Source organism: Podarcis pityusensis (assembly GCF_964106645.2).
Source record: "Podarcis pityusensis genome assembly, chromosome: Z".
NCBI classification, from domain to species: Eukaryota; Metazoa; Chordata; class Lepidosauria; order Squamata; family Lacertidae; genus Podarcis; species Podarcis pityusensis.
In genome coordinates, this window is record NC_138044.1 from 42,777,036 (window position 1) to 42,804,159 (window position 27,124).

The window sequence follows — 27,124 nt, forward strand, 5'->3', positions numbered from 1 at the left end:
ATAATCTTTGCTCTAGTATTACAGAGCTGGTGGAGCTAATTTGAGGCTGTGTACACACCATACATTAAAAGTATTATCGCTTCTCCCCTGTATGAATCCTGGGAACTGTAGATTACCCTTATACCGCATAGCTACAATTTGTAGCACCCTTTACAAACTGCAATTCCCAGGATTCTTTGGGAGAAATGTGCTTTTAATGCCTGTTTTTCCTGCAGCAGACATGCTCAGCTACCCCTCTGGAAGCTCAATCCCACAGAAAGCTGTGACGGCCACCAACTTGGATGGTTTTACGCAGGAAAGGCTATCAATGGCCACTAGGCACGATGGCTATGCTCTACCTCCACAGTCAGTGGCAGTAACCTTTGTGAATAGTAGTTGCTGGAAGATGCAGGAAGGGAATACAGAATGCTCTTGTTTCCACAGGCCTCTGGTTGGCCACTGTGAGAACAGGATGCTGGACTAGACAGGCCAATGTGGCCTCATCCAGCAGGCACTTCTTATGTCCTTACGTGGTTCAAGGGCAGAGATTGTGAGAAGGCATCTTCCAAAGCAATCCCACCCCGCAAATAGCTTTGGAGCCTTCTTGCCTCTAGCCTAGCCCTCACCCCTTTTCCTGTTCCCGCTGGAGTCTTCTTTTGCTTGCCACACCTGCCAACGCTGCCAATGACAGATCTTAAAAACTTGGGGTCGGTGAAATTCGGCAATCGCAGCACCTTGCGCCTGCTGGACCTCCTGAGCAGAGCGGGTTGTGTCTTGCTCCTCGTGAAGTAGGGTGAAATGTGAGGAGTGTTGCAAGCCGGTGCAGAGGCAGAAGGTCTGGCCGAGATGGTAGAGCACAGCTTCTCTGTCAGGGGCTTCTTCCTAACCCAGTGGAACAACAGTATCATACGCCTCTTAGATGGGTTGGACATGCTGAAGAAGGTACTGGAGGCCCAAGGACCAGGGTGACTTGGAAGCGGAGGACGCAGCAGGCAGTTCCCTATCAATGGTGCCAAATCCAAGCAAATGTTAGCTCCAGTCCTGTTAAATCGATCCAGCAATTATGAACGTTAAAGAAGGGATTAATTCCTCAGACAGTATAAAAAGACTTTCTGTGGCTTTTTAATAGATGGGAGCCCCCAACTACTGCCACTGTTGACAGCCTGTTGCCCCTTCACTCTGCTTGAATGGGTTATGTCACAATGGTTCCTTCATCAGGTGTTTGTGAGCATGAAAATGCTGTTGAGAGTTTCAGCAATGAAGGCTCAGGCATAACATACTGTCTGAAAGTCTGAACATTTCCTCTTTTTTTATTTAACAAAATTTATATACCACTTTTATAATTTATATACAAATTATTAGGAGAGTAAGTTAAAAATATACTGTAGTTTATTCACTTATAGGCTAGTTTACATACTTTATTCCTTCTTATACTTCTATTCCACCTTTCCTCCACAGAGCATGCACACTTCAGCCTCCACCTTCTCCATTTTATCCTGACAGCAATATTGTGAGCTAGGGCCATAGCTCAGTGGTAGAACAAGTGTTTAGCATGCAGAAGGCATCAGGTTCAGTCCCCAGCATCTCCTGGTGGGACTGGGAGCGCTCCCTCTGCGCTTCGGAGGCTTCACGTTGCTATCGCTGAAGCCAAGGAGCCTGCATTCGCTCCATAGGACGCACACACATTTCCCCTTAATTTTGGAGGGGGAAAAGTGCGTCCTATAGAACAAAAAATACGGTACATCACGAGGCAAGAAGCAAGAAAAGGCAGTTGGTCTCTCTTAACTGACATTCTTAACTGAACATAACGGAACCCACTGAAGGGAGGGGCTGATTCCGGAGCAAAACACAGAAGCCCCACCTACCAGATACCAAACATTCTACTATTCAAATTAGGCTCCAGTGTTTTCCTTACAAAGACACACTACAGTTTCCAGTGCATTTTCCTGTCACTATCCTTATTGGGAAAAGCCTGATTGTTCTTGCTTTATGTGTGCTTCAAAAGGCCAGGTTTTCTTTTATATAAAAAAGCATGAAAAATCCATATTTAAATTGTGCACACTTCCTGCTTATATCCACATTTTCTACTTCTCCTAAAATATGCATTTGGGGGGCATAGTTTTCCCCTATTATATGCGTTTTGATGTGCATTGCTTAGGAACCAAAACTGCATCAGCAAGTTCAAAGTGTGTGTCTGACTGATAGCTGCGTTCTGACATGCATATAAGTCTAAACGCAAAGAATTATGTCAGTTTGCTTTAAATTTGCACTTAAAGAGCCAAAGTGTCAGGACCAGGGGACGTGGTGGGACCAGTGATGGGAGAATTCCTCCTCTTCAATTCCACTCCATTCACGCATTGTACACAGGTGTGTAGTTGTCCAAGGTTGAAGACCCATTACTATTTTTGCAGAAGGGTCACAGCAGGGCCCCTGTCACCAGAGTCCCCTCCGCAATTGTTTCTATTAATTTTCCAAATTATTACGAATCAAACAAAATTACTTTAACACAATTTCTTAAAATCAGGTTTCCCGCTCCTGTTTCAAACATACGCCAATCATTTCCTCCCTTAGCAGCATCATTTCTTATTTAGTGTCCAGTTGTCATCCTTTACTTGCATCCTGTCACCAGAGTCGTACAGCTGCCTAACTAACATGAACAGGGTTTTTTGTTTTGCCACTGAGAAGTCTTCTCCCTCTTTGTGCTGACTGGAGCCAGCCAGAATGAAAGGAAGTGAGTGAGCCAATGAGGATTGGTTGCAAGGGTCAGTTTGGAGAAAGCACATACGAAGAACAGAGAGGAGTTGCTCCATATGCTTCACAGCTGAACATTTAGGAGCACTGAAAACACAAGGTGCTTCAGTTTCATGAGAACAATGTGCAAGTTCTGTTACATACAATGGAACTTAAAGGAAAACAACTTAATCGACTCTGAAATAAGATACTGGAGCACTCCAAATCATTTCCCCCCATGTACATCCACAGAAAATAGTAGATCGAGCTGAAAGGCAACACATGGAGAACTGCACTGATTGTTGTAATGCCCCTTTAATTATTATTAAAGCACATGGATAAGACTATTCTGTAATCTTAGAATGGTGTGTTGCTGTGGCAGTGTGTGTAGGTATGAGTGGGGCATCGCTGTGACTATCATGATGGAACCCTGCACTTCTGAATTTGTCACAACACTAGTAATTGTATTTTGGGTTCCTTGGGTTACTTTGTACCAGCATTATCATGTCTATTGAGTTTTAGGCTATTAAAGTGTGATCTGTCTTGAATTCACAGGATTATATACTGATTGTATATTGAAATCCAGGTGAGCTGCTGCCAATCAGTGTAGACAATACTAAGCGAGATAGGCCAAAGATCTTAGTGTAAGGCAACTTTCTATACTCCTAGATTTAAATGAGAGAAAATGGGTAGTAAATAAAACACAGATGGCAAGATATCTAGATTTCCACAAAGGGGTGAGTAGATGAGGCATTGATCAACTGCAGTGTAAAATTCAGGATTACAAACAAAGATATGCTTTCATAAAAATTTTATTTTCCTTTTTTTTTAATAATTCAATGTGCTGGCAGTATAATTAATCCCTCTATGAGAGACATGAATGTACCAGTTCAACCAATATTATATTATACAGAGACAATTGCATTTAAAAACAACAAACAACATTGAAAATGTTTGTACAGAAAGTATTACTTTTTAGAAAGAAAGAAGAGAAATGTAAACAGAAGTGGATAATCTGTGCAACACATTGGTAAAGCAAAGGAAACAAGCAGGATACTCCCCCCCCCCCTTTACATAGAAAGAAAAAGAAAAGTAGCTTCAGAACTATACAACATTTCAGCAATTGCCAGACATGTTAACAGTTATTGTTTTTTATCTGTACGAAAACATCTTAACTTATACTTAAAACTTTACAGGGATAACATGCTTGTTCTGAACAAAGACACATTGTGGAATTTCAGAGATTATGGAGCAGGTGGTTTCTACACATAAAAGGCGTCTATTTTGTATGAAATGCATGCTAGAGGAGGAGAGACCACTCTCTCCTCCCTGCTCTGCCCAAGTCAATTATCATTTAATTTCAGTGGGTAGATAGCTAAATGTGGAAAATAAATATGACTTTGGTTAGCTGGAGGACCAAGAGGTCTTCATGTTGCTATTTCTCTATCCAGTAACTAGAACACAGCATACACAATTAATCCAGATGACAACTGGAGTTACGTTTACATATATATATATATATGCACACAAAATGAATATTCAAGCCTGTTTTCTGTTTGGCACTTTAGAAGCACAGGTGCAAAAATCTCACTATTAGCCAGACAAATCCCAACACCTCTAGAGGAAAGACAGAACAGCTCCAAAGAGGAAAGTTCTCTTTTGTCTGCCTTAACTGCTTTTCCTGTGACTTTATATATAAAACATACAATGGGATTCCTACCTTGCTGTGATTCAGACTGAACTGATCTCTCCCTCCAAGATCTCTCCCTCCAAGCCTGCCAAAGGTGAAACACATCCCACACTGCATAAATTGGCTTTCTGTTGATTTCAACTTGAGCTAGGTCTGATGAATGTGGTATAGTCCTCTGATCTGATTATACCTCCTCAGAACTCCTGAGAAGGTTGGAAGCTAATGGGAAGAAAATGTGTAGGACATGATTTTGTGTGTGAATGCATTCAAATGAGCCACCCCAAAGTGAAATATGAGATCTTAAGATGTTCCTTCAAGTACATATGAATGTGTGTGTGTAACTCCAATCCTTGCCTTCATGCATTCAAGGATTCTGGGTGTGGATGACCAGGGAGGGAGGTCAGCAGGTACAACCTTGATATCCCTCTCCACAGTCCCATTGGCGCCTGAACAGGACTATGCTGGCAAGAGAGGAATATACCATGTCAATAACAGTATTGGCTCTAAGTTCTCTACATAAACAGGTCCTCATATACTAAAACCAGATTGCATTGCTACAGTTTGCCTTGCTACATGTAAATAAACAGATGGCAGAGGGATGGGTTTTAATTTAACTTTCTTTCATGCACATCTTTTGTACGGTGAATTTCACCCTGCCCCAACCATGGTATTCAGTCACTTAATGAATCCCACTCTCTCACCTGCAGTCTGAGTGGCACAGTCTAGTAACCATTTCACCATAGGATGAACAAATTTGCTGAGAGAGCTTCTAGTTAAGTAGGAATGAGAAATGCCAGAAATCAGAACCTGCTTCTTCAGTTATTTAAAGCCTTCTAAAAACTGGTGGGCTTTGAAAACACACCTCCCACTTCACATGGAGGATGGAACAAGCTTGTTTTTTTCCTGCTCTGGAGGGTAGGACTGAAAGCAATAGATTCAAGTTACAAGAAAAGAGATCTTGACTAAGCATCAGGAAGAACTTTTTGACTGGAAGAGCTGTCATAGAATCATAGAGTTGTAGAGCTGGAAGGGACCACGAGGATCATCTAGTCCAGGCATAGGCAAACCCGGCCCCCCAGATGTTTTGGGACTACAACTCCCATCATCCCTAGCTAACAGGACCAGTGGTCAGGGATGGTGGGAGCTGTAGTCCCAAAACATCTGCAGGGCCGAGTTTGCCTATGACTGAATTCTAGTCCAACCTCCTACTGTGTCTCGCTCCTCCCCAGAACAAAAAGAGGTATGAAGAGGGCAGAACAAAAAGAGACAAGGTGTTGGACTCTCAGATTACTTGGGAAGGACTTTGGGGAAGGAGGAGGCTTAGGAAGCTGTGGGAAGGTAGGGACCTTCAGTCCTCACAACAGTCTTGTTAGGACAAACTCTACTGGGAAGATTTTCTATGCTCACGAGGCCTGACCTTCTGAGCTCTTTGTTTCTTTGACTAAAGAGTTCACTGATACTGTGTGAGTTATTACTGACCTGCTCCTGGCACCTGCCCCTGACATAATCACATGAGAATCTCTGAAGTACTGAGAAGCTGGCCACTTCACCCAGTACAATAAATCCACAGGTAAAGAAATCAATGGGTTTAAAATACAAGAGAAATGAATTGAGTTTTCTTAATTGGAACCCAATAGTTTGGTTTGTTGACCAACCCCTTTCTACAAATCTTCGAAAGCCTGGAGATATTTGTATTATGGAATAATTTATATTCCATTTGGTCATCTGCCTTGCCTGGCACCGTTGCCCTCTTTGCTTCGTGAATGCCAATAACAGGGCACTAAATTGCAAGGCCTGCAGAACAAATCAGAGGCTGTTGCATCTAGATTCCTCCCCCAACAAGTCTCAAGCAAATGAATGAAGATTGTGCAGAAGTCATACTGGATGAATCCAATGGGGACTCCAGGAAGAGCATGGCTGGTAGTCTCAGCACACTTGCTTGGAAGCATGTCCCTTTGAAATCAGTGGAATTTTAAATCTAAGTAAATGTGTTAAGACTGGGAACAACTTTCACCAGCGGAAAGCCTCCAGCCTATCCCCATGATTCAGTGTGATAGTTTATTGGGGACTCGGTGGTGCTCATGCCTGAACATTTTTGTTCAGCGCCCGCATGATGTAGTATCCATTAAAATGTCATCCTGCATTATTTTCTCATTTAATCTAGGCTTAGCATTACTGCAAAAGATCAAATAACTAAACAAATGAACAACACAGGAAGACTAAATCCAGAGGCAGTGGGAAGTGGTGGAATAGGCAAAGCACTAATTCCCACAGTAAACTGTCATGTGGAAGCAACTGCTGTTTGTCTTCATGGTGAGTTCACACATGCACACTCAGCCCTATTGTGGATCACAAACTCAAGTGTTGGCCTGTAAAATAGAGACAAAATTGAAGCAATATGGGAGCCCCTTACTTTTTTTCTCTTTCTCAGAAAACAACAGCTAGGGCCCCTGATTTGGCTCTGGTCTGCTGCATGGGGTAAGAGACATTTTTGTTTAGCTCTTTGCTCTTACATCGATTCCCTGACTTAAAACTGCTCTTTGAAGTTTAGGCCCAGGTTATCTGAAAAACCACATCCTCCCATACAAACCTGCCTGGCTTCTGAGACTTTGGATGGATCTACACACAAGAAAAGAGGGGGGTGGGAACCGTGGAAAAATCACATCGAAAATTTGTTTGCTCTCCAGCACCATCTGGTGTTGCATATTTATAACGCATTCAAAGTATTTTTTTTTTACTAATGTAGCTGAGACCCTTTAAGGAAAGACTCTTCTCTCAGTCCCTCACAGACAGGTTTGGTGAGGATGCAGCAGCAGGCCCTATTGGTGGCTGTTCCCAGACAACTTTGGAACTCCCTCCCTAGAGAAGCTAGACTTTCTCCTCCCTCCTTGCTGTCCTTCTGTTGGCAAGCAAAGATTCTTTTGTTCCTACAGTCATTTGGGAACTGACTGTTTTTGAAGGAAAGGGCTTTTAGGCTTTTAACAGTGCTGTGATGTTTTTATTACTTGTATTTTAATATATTTATTTTTAATTATTGCTTTAATTCTATTAGAGGTTGATTACTTTTTAACAATGATTTTTAAACATTTTTTTAATGCTCTTTGTATTTACCTGTGTTTTTAATCAGCAACATGGTCTATAGGAATACGTTCTGCACACTAATGAAGTTATGGACATTTACCTTCAGTAAGGTAAAGCTGGCAAAAAAGGGAAACTGTGCAGTCTTGAGGCCGTTTTTCTCCCTTGCATGGCATATATTGGCAAAGCTTCAGAGCAAAGGCTATATACCGCAACTGATTTACACTTTCACAATTGACAGAAACTGCCATTCATTCGAAGAAAAAGAAGGCATGAGGGTGAATTCCACTTGGTTTGATGGGCCAATAATTCAAAGTAGTACCCTCCATCAATATTCCCAATGAATTTTGCTGTAAGGTGAATGAGAACTTTTATTTGAGTCAGGGTAGGTTTCAAGGTTGCCACCTTCCCCCCCTTCCTTTTAAATGATCCCTGCTCTTGTGCTTTTAAAGCAGGCATAGGCAAACTCCAGCCCTCCAGATGTTTGGGACTACAATTCCCATCATCCCTGACCACTGGTCCTGTTAGCTAGGGATGATGGGAATTGTAGTCCCAAACATCTGGAGGGCTGGAGTTTTCCTATGCCTGTTTTAAAGCATCCTAACTTTCAGAAATGTAGGAAATTAAGCACCTCATCCAGCGCAGAAAGAAAAAGGCCTGGTTTGGATGTAACACTATGGCATAGTGTTACATGCAGAAGCCTTGAGCTCTTGTGTTCTCCTTCTTCTCTTCAAATGTGGCTACGAGGAAGGAATTGGCCACTTTCACTTCTATTTCAATTAACAACAGTTTATTGTTATGTCCAAACACTAATCTGTGCTTACAGACATAGGGGTGTACTGAATGCTAGTCCTACTTGGAGCAGACCTGCTGACATTAAGGGGTCCAACTAATTTAAGCACGCTTAAGTAGAACCTTAGTGGTAAACTATGATTAGTTAAAAATGGAAGACAAAGCTTCTAATCTCCTCCTAGTCATGCTGGGGGAAGAGAAATGAAGGAAGAATGCAGATGTTTGAGATTTGTGCTAATAATGCTTAATAATATTTTACTGTTGCATCTGAAGGTAGCCAAAGGCTTAGTTCGGACATCACACCAAACCATATATTGTGGTAACCAAAACGATGGCTCAAATTTCCAAGTCATGCAAATCATAATTTAGAGTTCCTGTTTTCCTTCTGCACAACACTCCCATATCTAGTGTAGCAGATCATGCAGATGGAGCAACCATTGTAACTATGGTTTGACAATTCAGACATCATACCAGACCATGGTTTGTAATCACCACAGGTTGCAAACCTACTTCAAACCATGTTTCCTGTGGCAAGTTCTAAAGATCTGAGGGCAGACTGCAGGGTGGCTTCCTAGGTCTAAGAAACACTCTCTGCAGCCCATGCTGGGCCTCAAACTGAGGGCAGGGTTCACACATTCATGCATATCACTTGATGACTGCAACATCAAGTGACCACTTTTTTATGAATGGTCACCATGGATATTAATAGCACCAGTAGGAATTTAATATGACCTAAGATGCCAAATTTTTATGACATAAGTTCATACAGCTGCCTGTATGATTCTTCAAACATCTCCTAAAAGTGTGTGTGTGTGTGTGTGTGTGTGTGTGTGTGTGTGTGTGTGTGTAGCAGGATTGTGCTTGCTGGTCCTCACTCCATGTGTGTTTATCAATATCTGTGAAGATAACCACTGTACACACAACCAAGGGTTCTACATCAGAAAGGTCCCCAAGTTGTGCACACAAGCAGAGATGGGGAACCTGTTTCAGTGTGAAGGCTACATACCCTTGTGAGACACCTCCAGGAGTGGGGTGCATGCCAGTAGTGGGCTGGGCCAGAGGCAAATGTGGGTGGTGCCAGAGACCAAAATGGATTGAGCAATGGATATGACTTTGACTACTGAACCACAGGTTACATTTGAGCCACACACAGAGCTCTCCATCCTCTACACAGGCAGAGTTATTATCACAGTTCAAGGACACATTCCAGCCCAGCAAAAGCTTTTACGGATAGTGCAGGGGATTGCTAAGGGAGAGGGCATGTGGCTTGGGGATTGTTGTGACTTGGAAAGTGGTCTGACAGAAAGGCTAACAGAAGCTGAGATTTCACCACCTTGGTATAAAGCCCATGAGTGACTGCTTTGGTACAAACATAGGCTCTTTTTTCATAAGGAGTATTCCCACCTTGCATTCAACAAGTGAACCCAAGAACACAGATTTTTGAGCTGTACTATTATATTCCACTGTTCACATGTAATGTTCAGTGAGTATACAGTCTGTGTACTTGTGCACACAATAGCAGAGCAGCAGGTATGTCAGCACGTACACTTTCCCCACACAAACACTAATACATGTGTAGAGATGTGGTAACATATGGACAAGCCTATAGGGTAACGTATGGACAAGCCTATAGATTGCAACATATGCATAACAGGTAAGTGGTTCTGCCTTTCTCTCTGCACACCTCCCACGGAATATGTGAAATTTCCTCAGGGGCAGAGTTATCAAGTACAGAGAAATCAAGAGATGCATGTTTGTTAGTGTGTGTGTGTGTGTGTGTGTGTGTGTGTGTGTGTGTGTCTGAACCAGACCTAGGATGCACACCACTGAAAAATTAGACAGGCTCCCCTATCCTGCCTCGGTAACAGATATGTGGTTACAGGCTAAATTTGGAGACAGGCATCCATTTACTAGATGTTACAGGGAACGAAACCAACACCGTGATCTCACTGAGTGGTTACAGATAACCCTTTGAAAAATGTCTTCTCTTTACGATAGGATTTCAAGTTGTAACTATCAAGTACACTGTGGTCTAGGATTTCTGTTCGCATTACACTAACAAGGAGGAACAATGGACTTAATTGGGCCAAATAGGCCAGTCAAAATCAACCGGCAAGGACCTAATGAAGAGGGTGAGAAACTCTGGTTACCTTCGCCCTTTCATAACTTTATTATCAGGGACGGCCCAAGATGTTTTGCCACTTAAGGCAAAGCAGAAAATGTCGCCGCCCTCACTGCTGTTGCCGCCTGAGGCAATGTGGGGAAGCCCTGGCATGCTGAAGGTGATGCGGGGGAATGAAGGAGACCACAGAGGAGCAAGCAGCAGCTGTGGTCCCCTCTTCCCAGGCGACACACAGATGACAAGCGAAGGTGGTGGCAATCAGGATGTTCCTGGGGCTCCAGGATCTGCTGATCCTCCCAGCTGCCCCCCACACTGCCGCCTTAGGCAACTGCCTCATTGAGTCTCATGGGTGTGCCTGCCGGCCTTGCTTTATACAACAACAAAAATGTCTCTTTGTTCAGAAAATAACAATCACCTTTATAGGTACAACTTGCTCTTGATTCTGTGATTCCGAAGTCAGATTTCTGATCTCCTTATAGAACACATATAAGCTAGCTAGTGCACCATCGTAGGGCAAACTGGCCCCAATCTAGAGATGCATATAGGCTTCAGTTTATTGTGAAGCCCCTGATGGTTGGCAAGAGAAGGGGTTTACTGCACTGAGTTCACCCTCCTCCGTTATAGGGTACGAGGGATGGGGGGAGGGCGGGAGGAAGCACAAACACAGCAGATGATCTCTGGATCAGAGCTGGAAACACAAAACAATGGATGGAGGTGCAGAGTCCTCTTTCAAGCTGTAGCCTCAGAATAGTGGAAGGGGAACTATCTGTGGGTACCAGTTTTTGCACACAGAATGACACTTGCTGGGTTTGGATATTGATGTTCTCTGTTCCTTAGACTCATCCAACATTATGCAGTATTTATTTCCCAATTGTGGGATCAGTTATGTGGTTTTACAGAGCAGAAATGCTCTGTTATGTGGATTTTTAAAAGCCCCTATTAACAGATGTCAATATAACGTTTTAAAAATAATAACGTAAATCAGGTTTAGAACTTGATCTGGGATAATATTAAGAATGTTCTTATCACACTTATGCAAGGCTTGTTTTCAAATCCTAGCCATGTAAGCCTAGTTACCAAGCAGTAGAGGATATTATAGGATTATATAAGAGAATGTAGCTGCAATTAACTGTCCTTTTAATTATCTAATACATATGGAAACTTATTCCAGAGAGATGTCACAGAATGATATTTACATCAACATGGGATCAGTGAATTGTAAAATTTACAGTTAAAGTCATGAGGACTGCAGCGGAATGCAATACAGTTTATTAATTAGTATAACAAATTAGCTCTGTTTTGATGATCCGCACTATTTGAAAAGAATAATAACTTGATTAAAATCAATGTTGAAAGAAAGAGTGGAAATTATTTAGGGGATGATAATTTTATTTATATTTTTATTATTTAATTTTAAAACCCTCAAGGTAGTTAACAAAAAATTAAATTACGTTACTCTGTTCTGAAGTGATATGGAACACATTGGTCCAAATTTGTGACACTTGTGAGCACTGTTTAATTTGTGGACAAAGATTTAACATCAGTCTGTCTGGAAAAAGTCACCCTCTGAACTTGAAACCCTCTTCCCCCTACTCCATGTGTATGTATGAATCTCTGTAGTTATCTACTAGTAAAGGAAGAACATTCTGCAGGTACCCAGGAGAAATTCAGTTCTTACTGCTTATTTCCCAGTCTATAGCTCTGGTACTGAAAACAGATGCTAGGGTGGCGAGCTGGCAAGTAGATGAGGAGGTTTGCTGAGCCTGGCATCACAGTGAGCCAGCCCACTAGCCTTAGAAGCCAGTATCAAGATAGGCAGTAGAAGCTGGACAGTTAGGATTGAAAGGGAAACTGCTCCATGAACCTCAATCTGTCCTTGACCAACTCCAACTTGCCTCCCTTCTTACTTTTAGCCAGTTCCTGGGATGGGAATTGTCTGTCAATGCTTCTGGCTCTGTCCCTGTACCTCCCTACCAGTCCTCATGGGCACCAGCCACCACTGCAGAGAGCAATGATGTCATCATGCTTGTCTCTAAAGGCTGGCATGTAAGCCTATCACGGTGGAACCCATACATTCCACTGGTCCCCTTCTCCATAACCTTGTCCCAGCAGCAGCCAAAAGTATGCACCCATATCGATCCTTGGTCATCCTATAGGCTGGTGGAGAAATAAATGGTTCAGGTAGGAAGCCATACATCCAGTTCCTCCCAGATGCCCCCCCCCCAATTCATGGTATCTAGATAAGCCATACAGGCAGCCAGATACCCTTCAGTTCAAAATATAATCACATAGTCTAAAATGGATGTTAAACCTGCATCGTGTTGCAATGTTAAAATTTCAAATCAAGTAAACATAATTGCTTGGGCATTAATAGAAATATCTCCCCAAGCCCATTGTGATCTGTGTGTGTGTGTGTGTGTGTGTGTGTGTAACTCTGTATAAGGCATTTCATGTTTTGGTTCTTGAGGATTGATTTTAGCAATGACTTTTGGCCAAAAACTGGAACCAGGACTAAACTGAACAGCTCTCAGTCTGCATCCAAAGGGAAATACTGAATTGCATGGGTTGAACTGCTACACGTTTATTTTTGTTTAGATTCAAGACATTTTCACAAAAATGTATATATCTTCAACAAAGTGCAATACTGCAGGGAACTGCCCATTCCATAAAGCACGTTATGGAAGGCAAGAGTTGCAGAATTCAAGAGACGCAAGGCAAAAATAATAGTAAAAAAAGAGGAAGAATCCATACTGATTAAACCAGAACAAACAAATACCCTGCTCAGCATCTATATTTTCAATTTATAGTGAATTCCACTTCTAACAGATAATTTTGTTTTGTTTTAAAGAAGGCAAAAAAAGGCAAAAAAAGAAAAAAAAATCTCTATGAATACAGTCCCAGAAAAGAGTGGCTTTCCATCGGTGATCACCTGTGTGCCGGTGGAGGTAACAGGATGGAGCTGTGATGGACAGGATGGCAGTGACTACGACAAGTGTGCTTCAATGCGAAGCCAATGGAGTCCTTGCCGAACGTAACGGACCAGGTGGGTCATACTGCTGTGTTGCGATAATGGAGCTATCACCAAGTCCAGCTCTGTGAAGAACTCTGCAAAATAAAAACAAAAATAAGGAAGTGGACTCCTATCTGGGATAACTGAACAAATGCATTCACAAAGTATTATGATTATTTATTAAATCTGTATACTACCCTTCCTCCAAAGATCACAGGGCAGTTTACAACATAACACAGAAGGAGAATACAAAATCCATAACAAAACAAAACAACAACAACAACAACAACACACACACCAATGTTAGCTGTGTCCATTAACTTCAATGGGTCTCCTCTGTGTAGGCTAGTATCAATGCTTTTTCCAGTGTATCAGTCATGATTTGCAGAACTGAGTGGGCTACACTTTTAAGGAGTCAAAAGATGGGGCTTATTAGAGTAACAAAGGTGGCTTGTTACAAAATATGCAATTTGGGATTTTCAGCAGCTTATTATTTCTGCACTTACTTTAGGAATAATAATAGCTGGTTATGGTTTCTCTCTACTGGCTAAGCACCTGAGCTGCTTTGACTCAATTCCAAGCAAAATTGCTTGCGGGGGAAGAAAACCTGGTGATCTTTTAACATTCAGAGCATGAGGTAGAAAACAAAAACGTATGTACAACCAATATATAACAACAACAAACAAACAAACAAACAAACAAACAAATAATAGTACCAAGGGAACAAATAAAAGGTAAAACAAGTTATGCAGTTGACTAGGAAGTTGTGATTCTCATATTCCTCCCCTCATTTCTGACTTGCCATTCGAATCACCACATGTAAGCATATATGCAATCTCATGTTGCTTTACTTAGCACAGTGGGAGGGTGTGGCTGCTCTTTGCTTGCCTCCTGGTTCAGCCACTACAGACTGGTGCAAATGCACCAGTGGAACCAAGCCAGCTCTGTTGTCTGTGCGTTTATTCTGTGCCAATCTCCTGTCACCTCTCCCTCCAGGTAAACTGCTGTGATGCCTTTGGCAGGAGACCAGGTAAGCGCTTGCCCCTCTTCCCCAGCAGCTGCCCCTCTTAGCATGTCAGCGTTCCTCAACCAGATGCCTTTCAGATGCTTTGGAATGCTGTTCCCATCAGCCCCAGTCAAAATATCTAGAGGGAACCAAGTTGAGGAACACTAGCACAGATGCACTGGGAATCTACATTAGTTTGCTGGCACAAATAAATTCTATCGGTTTTTAGGGAGTCTCAAAAATGCAGAACTACCCATCGTGATTTATCATTCCAAAGTTGTCTGAACCATTTCCAACCTGGTTTGAATGACACAACATGGTAAACCACAGCCAATGTAGGAATGGTTACAAGGTGTAACCTGGGTTGACTCCCACCTTTTGCCACACACAGACGCGCGCGCGCGCGCACACACACACACACACACAGCTTGCAAAAAATATGTGCCCTGAAATGCAGGTGAATTGCAGCAATGACTTTAAAAAATAAATATATTGCAAGCTGCTGTGGAAATGTGGCAGACCAAATACTAAAATTAGAAAAAACGAGAAGCTGAAATTGGCTGATCCACCTTCCCTATGAGAGAGTGAACCTGGGACCTTCTTTAGGCAAAGGTTGTGCTCTATCACTGAGTTACAGTTGGTTGCTGCTTTCCAAGTCCAAACATCAGTCATGCTCCTGCAGCTCCCTTCAAAGAAGCATCAGCCATCCATTTTCCCCCCTCACCTACGCTTGTCAGTGTCAACAACGGTGAAGAGTCTGCTTTAATCTGAATCCACTAGATGAGTCATGGACTCAAGGCAAACAGAACGACCTGGCTTTCAGCAAATTTGTCATAAGAGGCAGCTCCACATGAACACAATTAGTGTTGTAGATGCAATGTCTGCCCCCCCCCAATTGACTTTTAAGCAAGCTGGAAAAGGCCAAAGCTGAGATATCATTCACAGTCTCAAATGTGGACCTCATTTGCTCAGCTCCCACTTGTCGGTACTTGGTACAGCTCAGCTGTACCTAATTATGTTTGTCAGAAGAGTCCTTCAAATGTCACTCTCGCATTTTGTTCCCTACTACAAAATAAATGTATAGAGCACCAATTATGGTTAACCAACTTTAGTCATACTCAATCTGTTGACATCAATGGACTTACTCAGTGTTATTTTTATGGAAAAAGGTGCCAGAGCTCACCACAAATGTTCCCCTTGTTCTCTTATAACGTCAATGGCGCCCACCTGAGAGGTGCTCAGTTCTGGCTGATAGAAAGCCCTGGGCTTACTTAAGTCCATTTCTTTCAGTGGGTCTACTTTGAGTATGGTCACCTGCACAACATTCTTGAAAGGTGGTACAGGCAACTCTTAGCTTAAGTAGGGGTTATGTTCTGGATACAGTGAGTAAAGTCAAGATTGTGTATAGTCAAAACACACTGGATTCAATGGTGCGTGAGAGTGCCATAGTCTCTCCCTCCTCCGACATCCACCCCCTTTTAATTTTTTAAGATTTTTTTTTGCTGTGTGTAAAGCTGAATGTGAGCAGGTTACCTGTGCATAAGTTGCAAGCTACCTTTACAGAAATGTATTAAATAGAAATAGGTAGGGAGCCCACCAGGTGGTTCCTTTTCTACAGCCCCGCCCCAAACTTGGAACTGGTTCTCGTGAGGACTAGAAATATCCTTTCATTTAAACAATAGAAAGGGAAGTGGACTTTCTGTGGTTCCTGCATATAGGGCCTTGGGAAAGAATGTAATAAGCAACTACCACCAGAGACATTCACATTCTTTAGATCAGAGAAAGTGTGGAAACAGTGTGAGGCACCTTTGTTTTCTCTCGCCAGCTTGTCAGCCATGTCCCAGTGCTCATAGCTTCGCAGGATGTTGTTGGTGATGTTGACGTGGCTGGCCGCCATTTGGTGGATGCGCTGGGGAATGCTTACGTTCCCTGACGAGGAGGATCCTGAAGCACCCATGGCGTTCCCAACTGAGCCAATGGGCGATGGGCTCAGAGACACGGGAGATGGTGTTCCTGTGCTCCTGGGAAAAGGGAAAGAGAATGAGGTTCCACCTTATGGGAAATTTCCTAGATGTTGACTTGGGCAGAGTTTGCTGAAACGCTTTGTGTTAGATAGTGCAAGCTGGTCTTTTGAGACAAATGAGGCACCTCTGTCCCACCAGTCTGCCTTCAGCCACTTGAAACTTGCCTGCCTTCTTCCTTGAAAAGGGAGTGGCCTTGGCTATCAGCTTCCCCCTCCTTAGTTTTCAGTGCTGCCCCTTGTAGAACTCAGCAGGAAGGAGGATGTGGACATAATTACTGGCTCTGGCACTACCTACTGTTAGGCTCCCACCCTTCTGTCCCCACCAGTCTCAGGAGAGAACCAGCCACCACTGGAATTAAGAATTGGAGGAGAATCAAACATTCACCAGAGAGGTATATTGGATCACACCTGTAAGAAGCTTTATGAAAGGGGCTGGAGGTGAATGGATGCGCCCAAGCCCTTTGAAGGAAACATATGCCAAGGCCCTCGCAGGATGCCGGCCAGCCAGCTGAAGAAGGCAGTTCACAACACAGATCAAGGAATATGCGCCACCAGCGATGGTCTGTACAATCTCTGTGACCAAATATGAATTTGCCTTGTTGCCATGGGAACCTCAGGGAAGAAGATTTCTTCCTCCCCCGCCCCAATGAAAGCAGTGGGGGCTTCCCCACTTTTTGCTTAGCACTCTAGCATGAAACCAACAGCAAAGGAAAGGCAGAATGCAAACAAGCTTTTAGTTGCAGATTCTTCCTGTTGTAAGAAATGGAAGCTGAACTCTTTCAACTCAGCTGGGCTATGGTCTTAACACCCATTCCCTCCCCTGCTTGTTTGTAACACAGAATGCTATGCACCTCACCAGACTACAATTTCAAGCATTCATTGGCTGACATAAGACTAAATTTGTCCATCTAGCCCAGCTATTGCAAGGACAGGGAACTTTTGACCCTTCTTATGTTGTGGGACTCCAAGTCCCATCAGCCTCAGCTGACATGGCTGATGGTCAGGGATGATGGGTGTTGTAGTCAGACAACTTCTGGAGGGCTGAAGGATTTCAGGCAAAGTTCCAAGGAGAGAATTTTGGTAACTGGGAATGACTGAAAACAACAACATACATACATTTATTTTTAAAAAACCCTATTCATGCTATGAACACTATTTTTCAGATTGCTCAGTTAAGAAAGAATCAAGTTAATCAAGCCATGCAACTCCCAAGATTCCCAACATAAACTCACCATGAGCTGTAAGACTGTGGCTAATTTGCATATCTTATTAACATCATTACAATGTTTGACAATTAATCTGCTGGTTCCCCTGCCCGCAACACCACTGTTAGTATTTGTCTATTCCTAATATTAAAAAAATAGTGCTTCTCCCCAAAGCCACAGCCTACCTCTCAAAGCTGCTGTATAAGCTGATAGTATTATTACTATTATATTTTTAGAAATTATCCTAGCAATGCACTAACATTATTGTATAATGCATAGCTGTCAAGCGTCCCTTATTTGAAGGGACAGTCCCTTATTCCAGCGCCCTGTCCCGCTGCTGTCCCTTATTGATGGATGTCCCTTAAATGTTGCTTAAATGATGTCCCTTAAATTTCAAAAGAAGCAGCTCCTCTCCCTCCCTCCCTGCCGGCCAGGGAGGAGGGAGGCTCCAACTGTGTAGCTTGGCTGTGTTGCTCACCCAATAAGAAGTCTAACAACGACTGGGGGGTGGAGCTTGCATGCCTTGTGTGTGGCTAGTTAATGCAAGCTGAGGATTTTTTTGAATGCTGGACGCCATTTTGTTGCACGTGCTGCTGCAAACTTTGCAGTGCAAAGCCAGGCCGGGGAGCCATCTTAAATTGAGGCTGCATAGGCCTTGTGGTGCATGTGATTCAGATTCTATTCAGTTGAACCTCTGGTTACAAAGTTGGTTGGACAGTGTTCTCGAAGCTACCAGCATGAGTTTGACCAGACTGCAGGAGGACAGGAAGCCTGGAGTGCCTGGAACAGGTGAGGCTGCAGGTCCCTTATTTTGGCTGCTGGTCCCTTATTTTCAAGGCTGCTGGTCCCTTATTTTCAAATCTGTAAGTTGACAGCTATGGTATAATGTTGCAAATGGACCGTTCTAAAGTTATTTATACACAATGAGAAACACTTTTGCTTCATTTCTGTAGGGACGGTACCCCAGGTACAACTTTAGCTTACCTAGAATTAAACAAACTGGGTATAGATTTTACATTAAGGTTGCAGGGAAAATGTGTGTGTGTTGTGGGGTGTGTGTGTGTTGGGGGAGTAGGTAGTAATTGCCGCCATTTTGCAGGGAACAGCAGAAATAAATATATTTCATAGCTACAATGATTTTCCAACCTACTGTTAGAAAACATGTGCATTATTGGCTTACTATCAAAGTATTTGGTGGAATGAACTAGGACTATTTGCTACAAAATCCAGCCCCTCTGCATAGTAAACACTGCACCATTTGGGAATGCTCCCTATACAGGAAGGGCCATAGCTCGGTGGAAGAGCATCTGCTTTGCAAACCTAAGTTCCCAAGTTCAGTCCCCTGTATTTCCCGATAGCGGTAGGAGATTCTCTCGCCCAAAATCCTGCAAAGCAAATGCCAGTCAGTATATAGACGATACTGAGCTGGAAGGACTGATGGTCTGACTCAGCATAAGGCAGCTTCCTATGTCCCTAAAGAGGACATAGAAACAACTAAAAATACTTCTATAGATGCCCTTAAGAACTTCTGTGGCGGCTTGTTTCTATTTGGCACCGATTCATCTGGGCAGTGTTTTACAAGAAGCTGTGCTTTAAGTTACCTACTTAGAGCTCAGCTAATGCTCTCATATGGATTTTCTTCTAATTCTAACACCAGCAATTAGGAAACATCTACCAGCTGAAAGCCCCACTGTGGGGCCTGCCCTTGCAGTGTTGTGCACTCAAAGAGAGCTCAATAAATTCTGGTTTCTGGGAATACAATTAACACCCTAAACCCTAAACGTAAACATTTGGGGGCATATGCAAAATCCCAAACACCTGTGCAACACGGCCATGACTTCAATACTGTCTACTGTTTATTGTTTGCTTTGGTTTAGATATAGTAGGTTTTATTGTCATGGTTTTCCCCAAAATGATTTGGAATTTGGTGCGGATATTGAGAATTTCTGGTTAGAATTCTTTACCGCCCCCCCTTCATAGAATTACAATCCCCCATTTCCCTATGACAGGTGTGGAGAACCTTTCCAGCATAGGGACCATATTCCCTAAGAATCATAGAAACCTTGAGTAGGAAGGGACCTCAAGGGACATCTAGTCCAATTCCCTCCAATGCAGGAATCCTTTTGCCCAATGTGGGACCCACAACCCTGAGATAAACAGTCTCATGTGCTACCAAATGAGCTAAGCAACCTTCTGGGGAATCATCTGCAAACAAAGCATATGTGCTAACACTTAGCTGCAGTTGTCTAGTGCATGGGCGTAGACAAGGGCGGGGGGGCAGCTGCCACCCCAACAATAGGAATACTTAACTGACCAACCACGTCGGTTCTGCCCCCCCCCCCAAGTTCTGCCGTCCCCAACAAAAATCATGGCTACACCCATGGTCTATTGGCAAATTCAGAAGTTCAGGGTCCTGTCATTACAGTTACAGCCACACTCCTTTTAGATTAGACAACTTTCTAAGATTATTCAATAATAATTTATATATATATTAAAAAATTAGGGTCACATTGCAACTATCAATGCAGATTTTCAGACCTTTCAGCTAGGTCTGTTATTTTCTGTGCACGTACACGGGCAAATTATTTGGAGTGCTCCAATATCTTGAGTGATTTAAGTTGTGTGTTCCGTAAAGTTGCATTCTACGTAACAGAACTTGCACACCATTCTCTTGAAATGGAAGCCCCCCCCCCCCCCCGTGTTTTAAGTGTTCCTAAATGCTTAGCTTTGGAGCATGCAGGGGCTAAACAACACCCCTTTGATGTCAACTGGCAGCTCTGCTGCAGAAATAATAATGTGTCTTCAACCCTCTGTGGCCCCAGACCTCTTAGCTGTGGTCCCTTCTCCACTGTGTCTTCTGCTACACCCCCTAGTTGGATGCTACTCTGCTTAACTAGGAACAAGGAAAATCTTTCATATACACAGAAGACCAGCCCATCAATGACTGAAAAATAACAACCAATTCACGCCATATATTAGTTCTCCTTTCTGTTCACAAGCATCACCTGCCCTGCACAACCTGTGACTCCCAAAATCAAATGGCAAGGAATCAACAAGGCTGGTTAGTGACAACTCTTCCCGTTTCTGTCACAGCCGGGCAACAGAAAAGAAGGTTTTATTAAGCTCCTGGTTGGCAACACCTGATGGGCTATTGGTTCAGTTCAGTTTGGTGGGTCTCAAGGTACACAGGCCTGGTCCACAGCATGTGCATGAGTTAGAAATGCAAGCCTGATTGATACTATATTGGTTGCAGATTTGTTACCACACGAAGTTCAATGGGCTACTGTTGGTATATAAAGCCCTTAGCAAGTTTGAGACCACTTTACTTGTAGGATCACCTTACTCTGTATGTGCCCACTCAGCCAATTTGCTGAAAGAAATCATTTGTTTAGTGTGGCAGCACTGACACTTTGGAACTCCCCGCCTATTGATATCAGGTGGGCGCCATCACTGTACTCCTTCTGGTGCCTGCTAAAACCATTTCTGTTTAGGTCTACCCAGTTATTTAGAATGTTGATGCAAGTTTTAATCTATCTGTTTTTACGTCTACTGTTACTTTAACTTTTAAAAAATCTTAAATTATTGTTGTCTTTTTAAAATTGTTTTATCTTTTTGGTAAACCACTTTGTTAAAAAAAACAAAACAAACCACCCTCAATTTAGATGTGTATAAATTTTATTAAATAAAATAAAGCTGCTTTAGTGTTAATATAAGGGTCCAGTTAATCGGTTGAATAAGTGCATTCATGTATTCACCACTATTATGCTTCCAGTTTTATTAAACAGCACTTACCATTTATCAATGAAATATTCATTGGCCTTTCATTACTGAACAAATCTTTTTTTGAGGGGGGGGGGCTGGAATCATTGCCCTGGAGATTAACTATTTTGGCATCCTGGAACACCATGATACTTCCTACTCGATTAACAGCTCTTTTTATGTTCCTCATTTGGCTTTAAAAACCGTGCTGATGAAGAGAGTGGGATTGATCAATCCACACAAGGTTTCTCCTTGTTCTGCATGCCAAACTAACTCATGCAACATTTCATCGTAATATAACTACTTATCTTCATCAACGAATAAAGCCCTCACCCCTCTATCCCATTTAACTGGTCGTTTCCCACAAAGAGAGAATACTCACTTTCCATTGCCTCCCCAAGGAGAAGGGGCCTGTGAAACTTTGGAACAATTCTGTAAGAAAAACAAGTTTGGGAGAAAAAGAAAGAAAGAAACAGGTCTTTGTTCACTCAGCAGCAGACACAAAGGAAGATTTACATTGCATTAATATTGATCAGCGCAAAGGAAGGCATTACCTACTTCAGTAGCAAAGCAGAAGGTTATATATATATATATATATATATATATATATATATATATCTAACCATACCAGCATAATAATCCCTTTTAAACTAAAAATAAAAGGTGAGGGGAAAACCCGCAGGTTGGATAATTAGTGGGCTCTAACTAGGACGATAAAAGTCAACGAAAGATGCTATATACCAGAACTCCAGAATAAATCAAGCACCTTTTGTGAAGGTGGTTTAATTATCTTTATCTAAAATTCCTTCTGCAAGGGATGTTTTTCACCTTGCAAGGGAAATCAACAAACTTTACATCTGGACACAAAAGCTCAGGATGATAACTTGAAATGAGGAAAAATTGCATCTCATAATTGAAAAATATTTGTAAACTTGCACTGAAGACCGTGGTCTTGCTTATATTGGTAGGCCTGGCCTTTTTTGGTTCAAGCTGCCAATATCTGTGCATGTGTCCATGTTACAGCGAATACTCAGTATTTAATTAGCATTAAAAAATCCATATAAATCTGTGAATGCCCAGATATATTATGAATGTCAGCAGTGGTTGCTTACACACTAGGAAGCTTTAGCATTGCCAAGAGATTGCTATTCTACAGGGAGGCTGGAAATGACATTTAAATGATGTTTCCACATGGCATCAAATTTAGCATATATTTCTCATAGGCCCATGCTTACAATATCTAACTTCAATAATATTTACTCAGAAGGAAGTCCCATTAACAAAGGACTTGCAACTAATTAAAGGTGGAAGAATCAAAGTAAAGCCACTTTAAGTAAAAGAAAAAAGGGCAAGGAGGAAGCTGAAAACTGATGGGCCAATTGCAGGAAGAAGCCTCAACAGAATTTTGCTAATCTATGATGAGCTTCAGTGTGTGTGAGGGAAATTCACTACACCTTGGGGCTGAAAAAAACATGGTTTAATACTACTACACGAATGAGCAGAAGTTACTCTTAGGCTTGCCTGGCTCCACTCCCCCCCACCCCGGTGTAGCCTGGAGGATGAAATAATAAGCATTTACTTCCAGAATTTATTGTAACAAGTCAAGAAGAAGATGTGGCTTATGACCCTAGCTTGTTAAACCAGAGTATCTCCAGTTCAGTTTAAAGCAGGCATCCAACCTCTCCTCATAGCAATGCTGGTGTAGGAGAGGGGAGTGGGAACTGCAAAACCCAAAGTCTCACTGTTGCTTATGCTCTAAAAGCCAAAACTTCAAAGGAGGCTAGTGTTCAAAAACACCATAAGAATTAAGTGGATGAAAATTTTCATTCCAAATAAAGCAGGCAATGTGGATGCAACCACATGTCTTAATTGGCCCATTAGGATTATGTCCTACAACGGGGAGGGGACATAAACCAGTAAATGCTGCAATTCACAAAATTCATATGGGATTGTCAATGTACACACATGAATATCAATACTGAGGATATTAAATGTAACATGCACAGGTGCTGCAAATGCCCCTCATACTGTTATGGACTGACATTTCCCACATGGGGCTTTTCACATGCTTCAGGAACACCATGGTCAGTTTACATAAGTAGTTGCCATGTGCAAACCAGTTGCCCATCTAGAGTCAACCATGGCTCAACCTGTGGTTTTCTGTGTGGCACTCAGAGTAAGAGAAACAAAATGATGCTTACCTTAAAGTATTCCATAAGAGATCTGGAGTACTTCATAGCATTCTCCCTCTTTAGTTTAAACATTCTCTGGTAGAGAAGGGATAAGCATCGGTAGCTGTGTACAAGTTTTTTTGGGGGGGAAAACACATTTCTTCTGCTTAATGAAATTGCAAACTAAACACAATCCAGTCCAAATCAAGCAGACCCAGAATCATATGTCCTCATTCCCCATCAGACTGTCAGTTGCCCCTACCATGGTGAAGCTGCAATTATCTTACAATAATTTTAATGAGCTTCAAATCTGTAAAACCAAGAAAAATACATGTGCATCGGTCTGAAGTGCAACTGATACAAGTGGGAGAGACTGAGGCTGCAATCCTAACTCCATTAACTTGAGAGTAAGTCCCACTCAATTCAACAGCACTTACTCTTGAATAGACATGTTGGAATTGTGCTGTTAAGTGCATGCTTCATTCTCATTTCAATAAATGGGGATTCATAGAACCATAGAATTGTAGAGTGGGAAGGGACTCAGGGTCATCTGGTGCAACTCCCTGCAATGCAGGAATCTCAACACACAGTCCCTCATCCAATGTGAAGCCATACCGGACCCTGCTTAGCTTTGCAAATGTGTAAGCAGTTTTATTGCTGCATAAGTGCATGGGTTTGGCTGGATCTACATATCGTTTGCTCTACATATTATCCTTTCTCTCCTACAAGGAGTTCGGGGCAGTGCACATGGCCTTTTATGACTATCCTCACAACAAGCCTGTGAAGTGTGTGTGTGTGGGGGGGGGGGCACAACAGGACTACTAATTGAGCTTCATGGCTGAGTAAGGATTTGAACCTAGGTCTCTCCCCAAGCATAGCTCAGCACTCTAGCCACTTCACCACCATTTTGTTGCCTCTTTCCCTTTGGGTCCAGTCTTCAACCCCCCTTAGAGTGGGAACCTTTTTCCCTATGAAGGGCTGTTGACTTAAGGCAGTGGCGAGGGGGGGGGGGAAGCAACAGCTCAATATTCTCAGTGGAAAGGTTACGTTAAGTAATATGTTTGAATGTTGAATGTGTAAGTGTATGTCTATTGTCAATGGATAAAACAAACACCATTAGATGTACTATTGGATAAGTGATGGTTATTGTATTTGAATTTGTTTAAAAACCACATACACACACAGAGAATGAAATTGTGTAAGAGGCCACATGAGAAACAAGTTGGGGGCCACATGCAACCCTTGGGACACAGGTCCCTCTCCCCATGGCCACAGGGAGGGAGGGAGGGAGAGCAAGTTGAGTGGAGGTTGCCGTTCTTTGAACCTGGGCACTGCTCACGTGCCTTGTTCACGTTCCTAAACAAGGAGAAGGACCATGGACCCTACCATTGGGCGAGGACCCTCGGCAGCTGCCCAACAATATCTACCCTGCTGTTATATCTAAGTTGTCTAAACCAGGGCTGAGGAAGACAACTCACCATAGAACTGCCAGTTTCTTGTCTCCATCTGTGGCTGTAGAGCAAGTGAAGTTCTTCAGTCTCAAGGCATACCTTTAGTGGAGAGAGATTTAAGGGGGGAGAGGGGGGGAGGAGAAAAAGGAGAAGAGGGCTGAAATATTGAGTGTCAGCAAGGATGCTTTGAGAAAAATGAGTGAGTCAAGTTTTGGTCCACCTAGACCTGGAGTGTTCTAATCCCCTTAGGAATTCAAAGGCAGAGATCTTTCCAGGTCTAGGCTCCTCAAGTGCTTTCAAACTTAGGGAGACTAGCATGTGGGCAATACACTCTCAAACAAAACAACTGTGTGGAGTGCATCACCTGTGACACTGAACTGCAGGAGGGGGCCCCTTGCTGCTCAACCGTTTCCTGTCCTGGCTTGCGAATAATAAAGTTGGGCAATTTCCTTTCCTTTCCTTCTCCCCCTCCCCTCCTTCCCTGATGAAAGTGTTCCTCACCACCCGCAACATTCCGCACACTTAAGCCTTCTGAAAATCAAATCATCATAGAAAAACCATTGTTCTGAGCCTTAATACAATTTCACAGGTACTTGTGTTAGAGTAAGTAATAGAGTTCAGTGTTGCGTAAGGAGGTTTTAAGGTATCCGGGCGGTCTCATTTACAAGGGAGTAATGGAGTGCAGGAGAAATGCACTGCTTTTACCGCGCTGGATCACTGCCGCCCCTGTCGTCATCACCATTATGTGCTCCATATATAAAGGACCCTTTTAGTTCAGCGCTTTCTTTCTTCATTTTCTTCCTCCCCTGCCCCTTCTTGTGCTTTACGACAGCTTCTGTCATACTTGGTGGCTCAGGACAAATTAAGGTTTCGTATCCTTTGAGGATGTGCACGCTTAAAAAGGAAGGGATTTAAAGATACAATTAGTCTAAACAGCCTTGGCAGCCGTATTTCTGGCATCCTGAGTCACTGTGATGTGTTGCTCATTCTCACAAATCAATGTCATCTGCGTGCATCTGAGCCTTTGAATAGCTATAATTAGCAAAATGGATTAAAAAAAGAACCCCCCAAAGGTCTGCTGGGAGGGAACACAGCAGGAAGAGACAAGGGACATCACTTGCTTACACTGTATCTTCCAGCTCTGACAAATCCCCCCCCCCCCCCGCTCTCTCTCTCCAGGGTAAAATTGTATGTGAGGGCAACAGACCCATGGCTTTAAAATGTTATGCACACCAATCATATGAACATAAGGAAAGCTGCTGGATCAGGCCAATGGCCCATCTAGTCCAGCATCTTGTTCTCATGGTGGCGATCTAGATGCCTATGTGAAGCCTGAGCCCAACAGTACTCTCCCCACTTGTGATTCCCACCACCTGGCATCCAGAGTGCCACTGCCTTTAATAGTGCAGGTAAGACACAGCCTATGTGGCTCCCTCCCACAGTGGAGAAAAAGGGCAGGTTTACATATCAGAAAAGGTGCACAAGTGGTGCTTGATGCTTCTCTGCCCACAGATTACCTCCCCACACCTGTTTCTCTGCACACTTCCAACAGCTAAGATAGCACCTGGCATTGGAGCGCAGATAATTAAATGCAACATGAAGCGAGGGGGGAAGCTGTGAACAGGGGTGAGGTTCAGCCCATCCAATGGATAGGTCTGGTTTAGTTGTGTTTTAGTATGTGATCATTCTGCTGCCCTGAAACCTCCTTTGTCATCTCCCCTTTCTGTTTAAACCAGAGCTGCACGCAAATACACATTCTGAAATATTTACAAGGCATATTATTTCCCCAAAGATAACAGCTTCTTTTCAAATCCGGTACATTTCTGCTATGTAAACAAATACTCATTCATAATGCAAAGCATGTACTATTTCCTCACTGATGCTTCCCTGACATTGAATTCTTTCATGTTATAAATATACGTTTCTAAGGGGAAATCCCACAACTGCTAGGGAAAGTTGGTTCATATGCTGCGTGCACAATGCTTGGTCCTGCACATTTCGGTTGACATCTGACTTTTTAATGGCTTGCATGTGCAGATGAATGGCCGTTGCACACACTGCTCCACAGATATCACCTCAAACACAATGTATTTCAGTGGAATCAGTTC

At 42.8% G+C, this 27,124-nt stretch overlaps 1 protein-coding gene across 7 annotated transcripts in view; it reads right to left on the reverse strand.

Annotated features, from left to right (window-relative positions):
• Positions 1 to 12,952: 12,952 nt before the first annotated feature.
• The window catches only part of AFF2 (ALF transcription elongation factor 2), a 396,915-nt gene continuing 382,743 nt past the window's right edge, over positions 12,953 to 27,124 (reverse strand). For 5 of the 7 annotated variants that reach the window (XM_080991062.1, XM_080991061.1, XM_080991060.1 and 2 more), the window contains 6 exons: positions 25,722 to 25,910; positions 25,044 to 25,115; positions 23,596 to 23,689; positions 21,777 to 21,826; positions 16,214 to 16,428; positions 12,953 to 13,496 (listed from right to left, as the gene is read on the reverse strand). In XM_080991062.1, the coding sequence (XP_080847188.1) occupies positions 13,375 to 13,496; positions 16,214 to 16,428; positions 21,777 to 21,826; positions 23,596 to 23,689; positions 25,044 to 25,115; positions 25,722 to 25,910 (742 nt within the window). In that variant the 3' untranslated portion in view covers positions 12,953 to 13,374. The remainder of the gene's footprint in view (positions 13,497 to 16,213; positions 16,429 to 21,776; positions 21,827 to 23,595; positions 23,690 to 25,043; positions 25,116 to 25,721; positions 25,911 to 27,124) is intronic. The other 2 variants (XM_080991066.1, XM_080991063.1) reach the window with 1 other exon arrangement.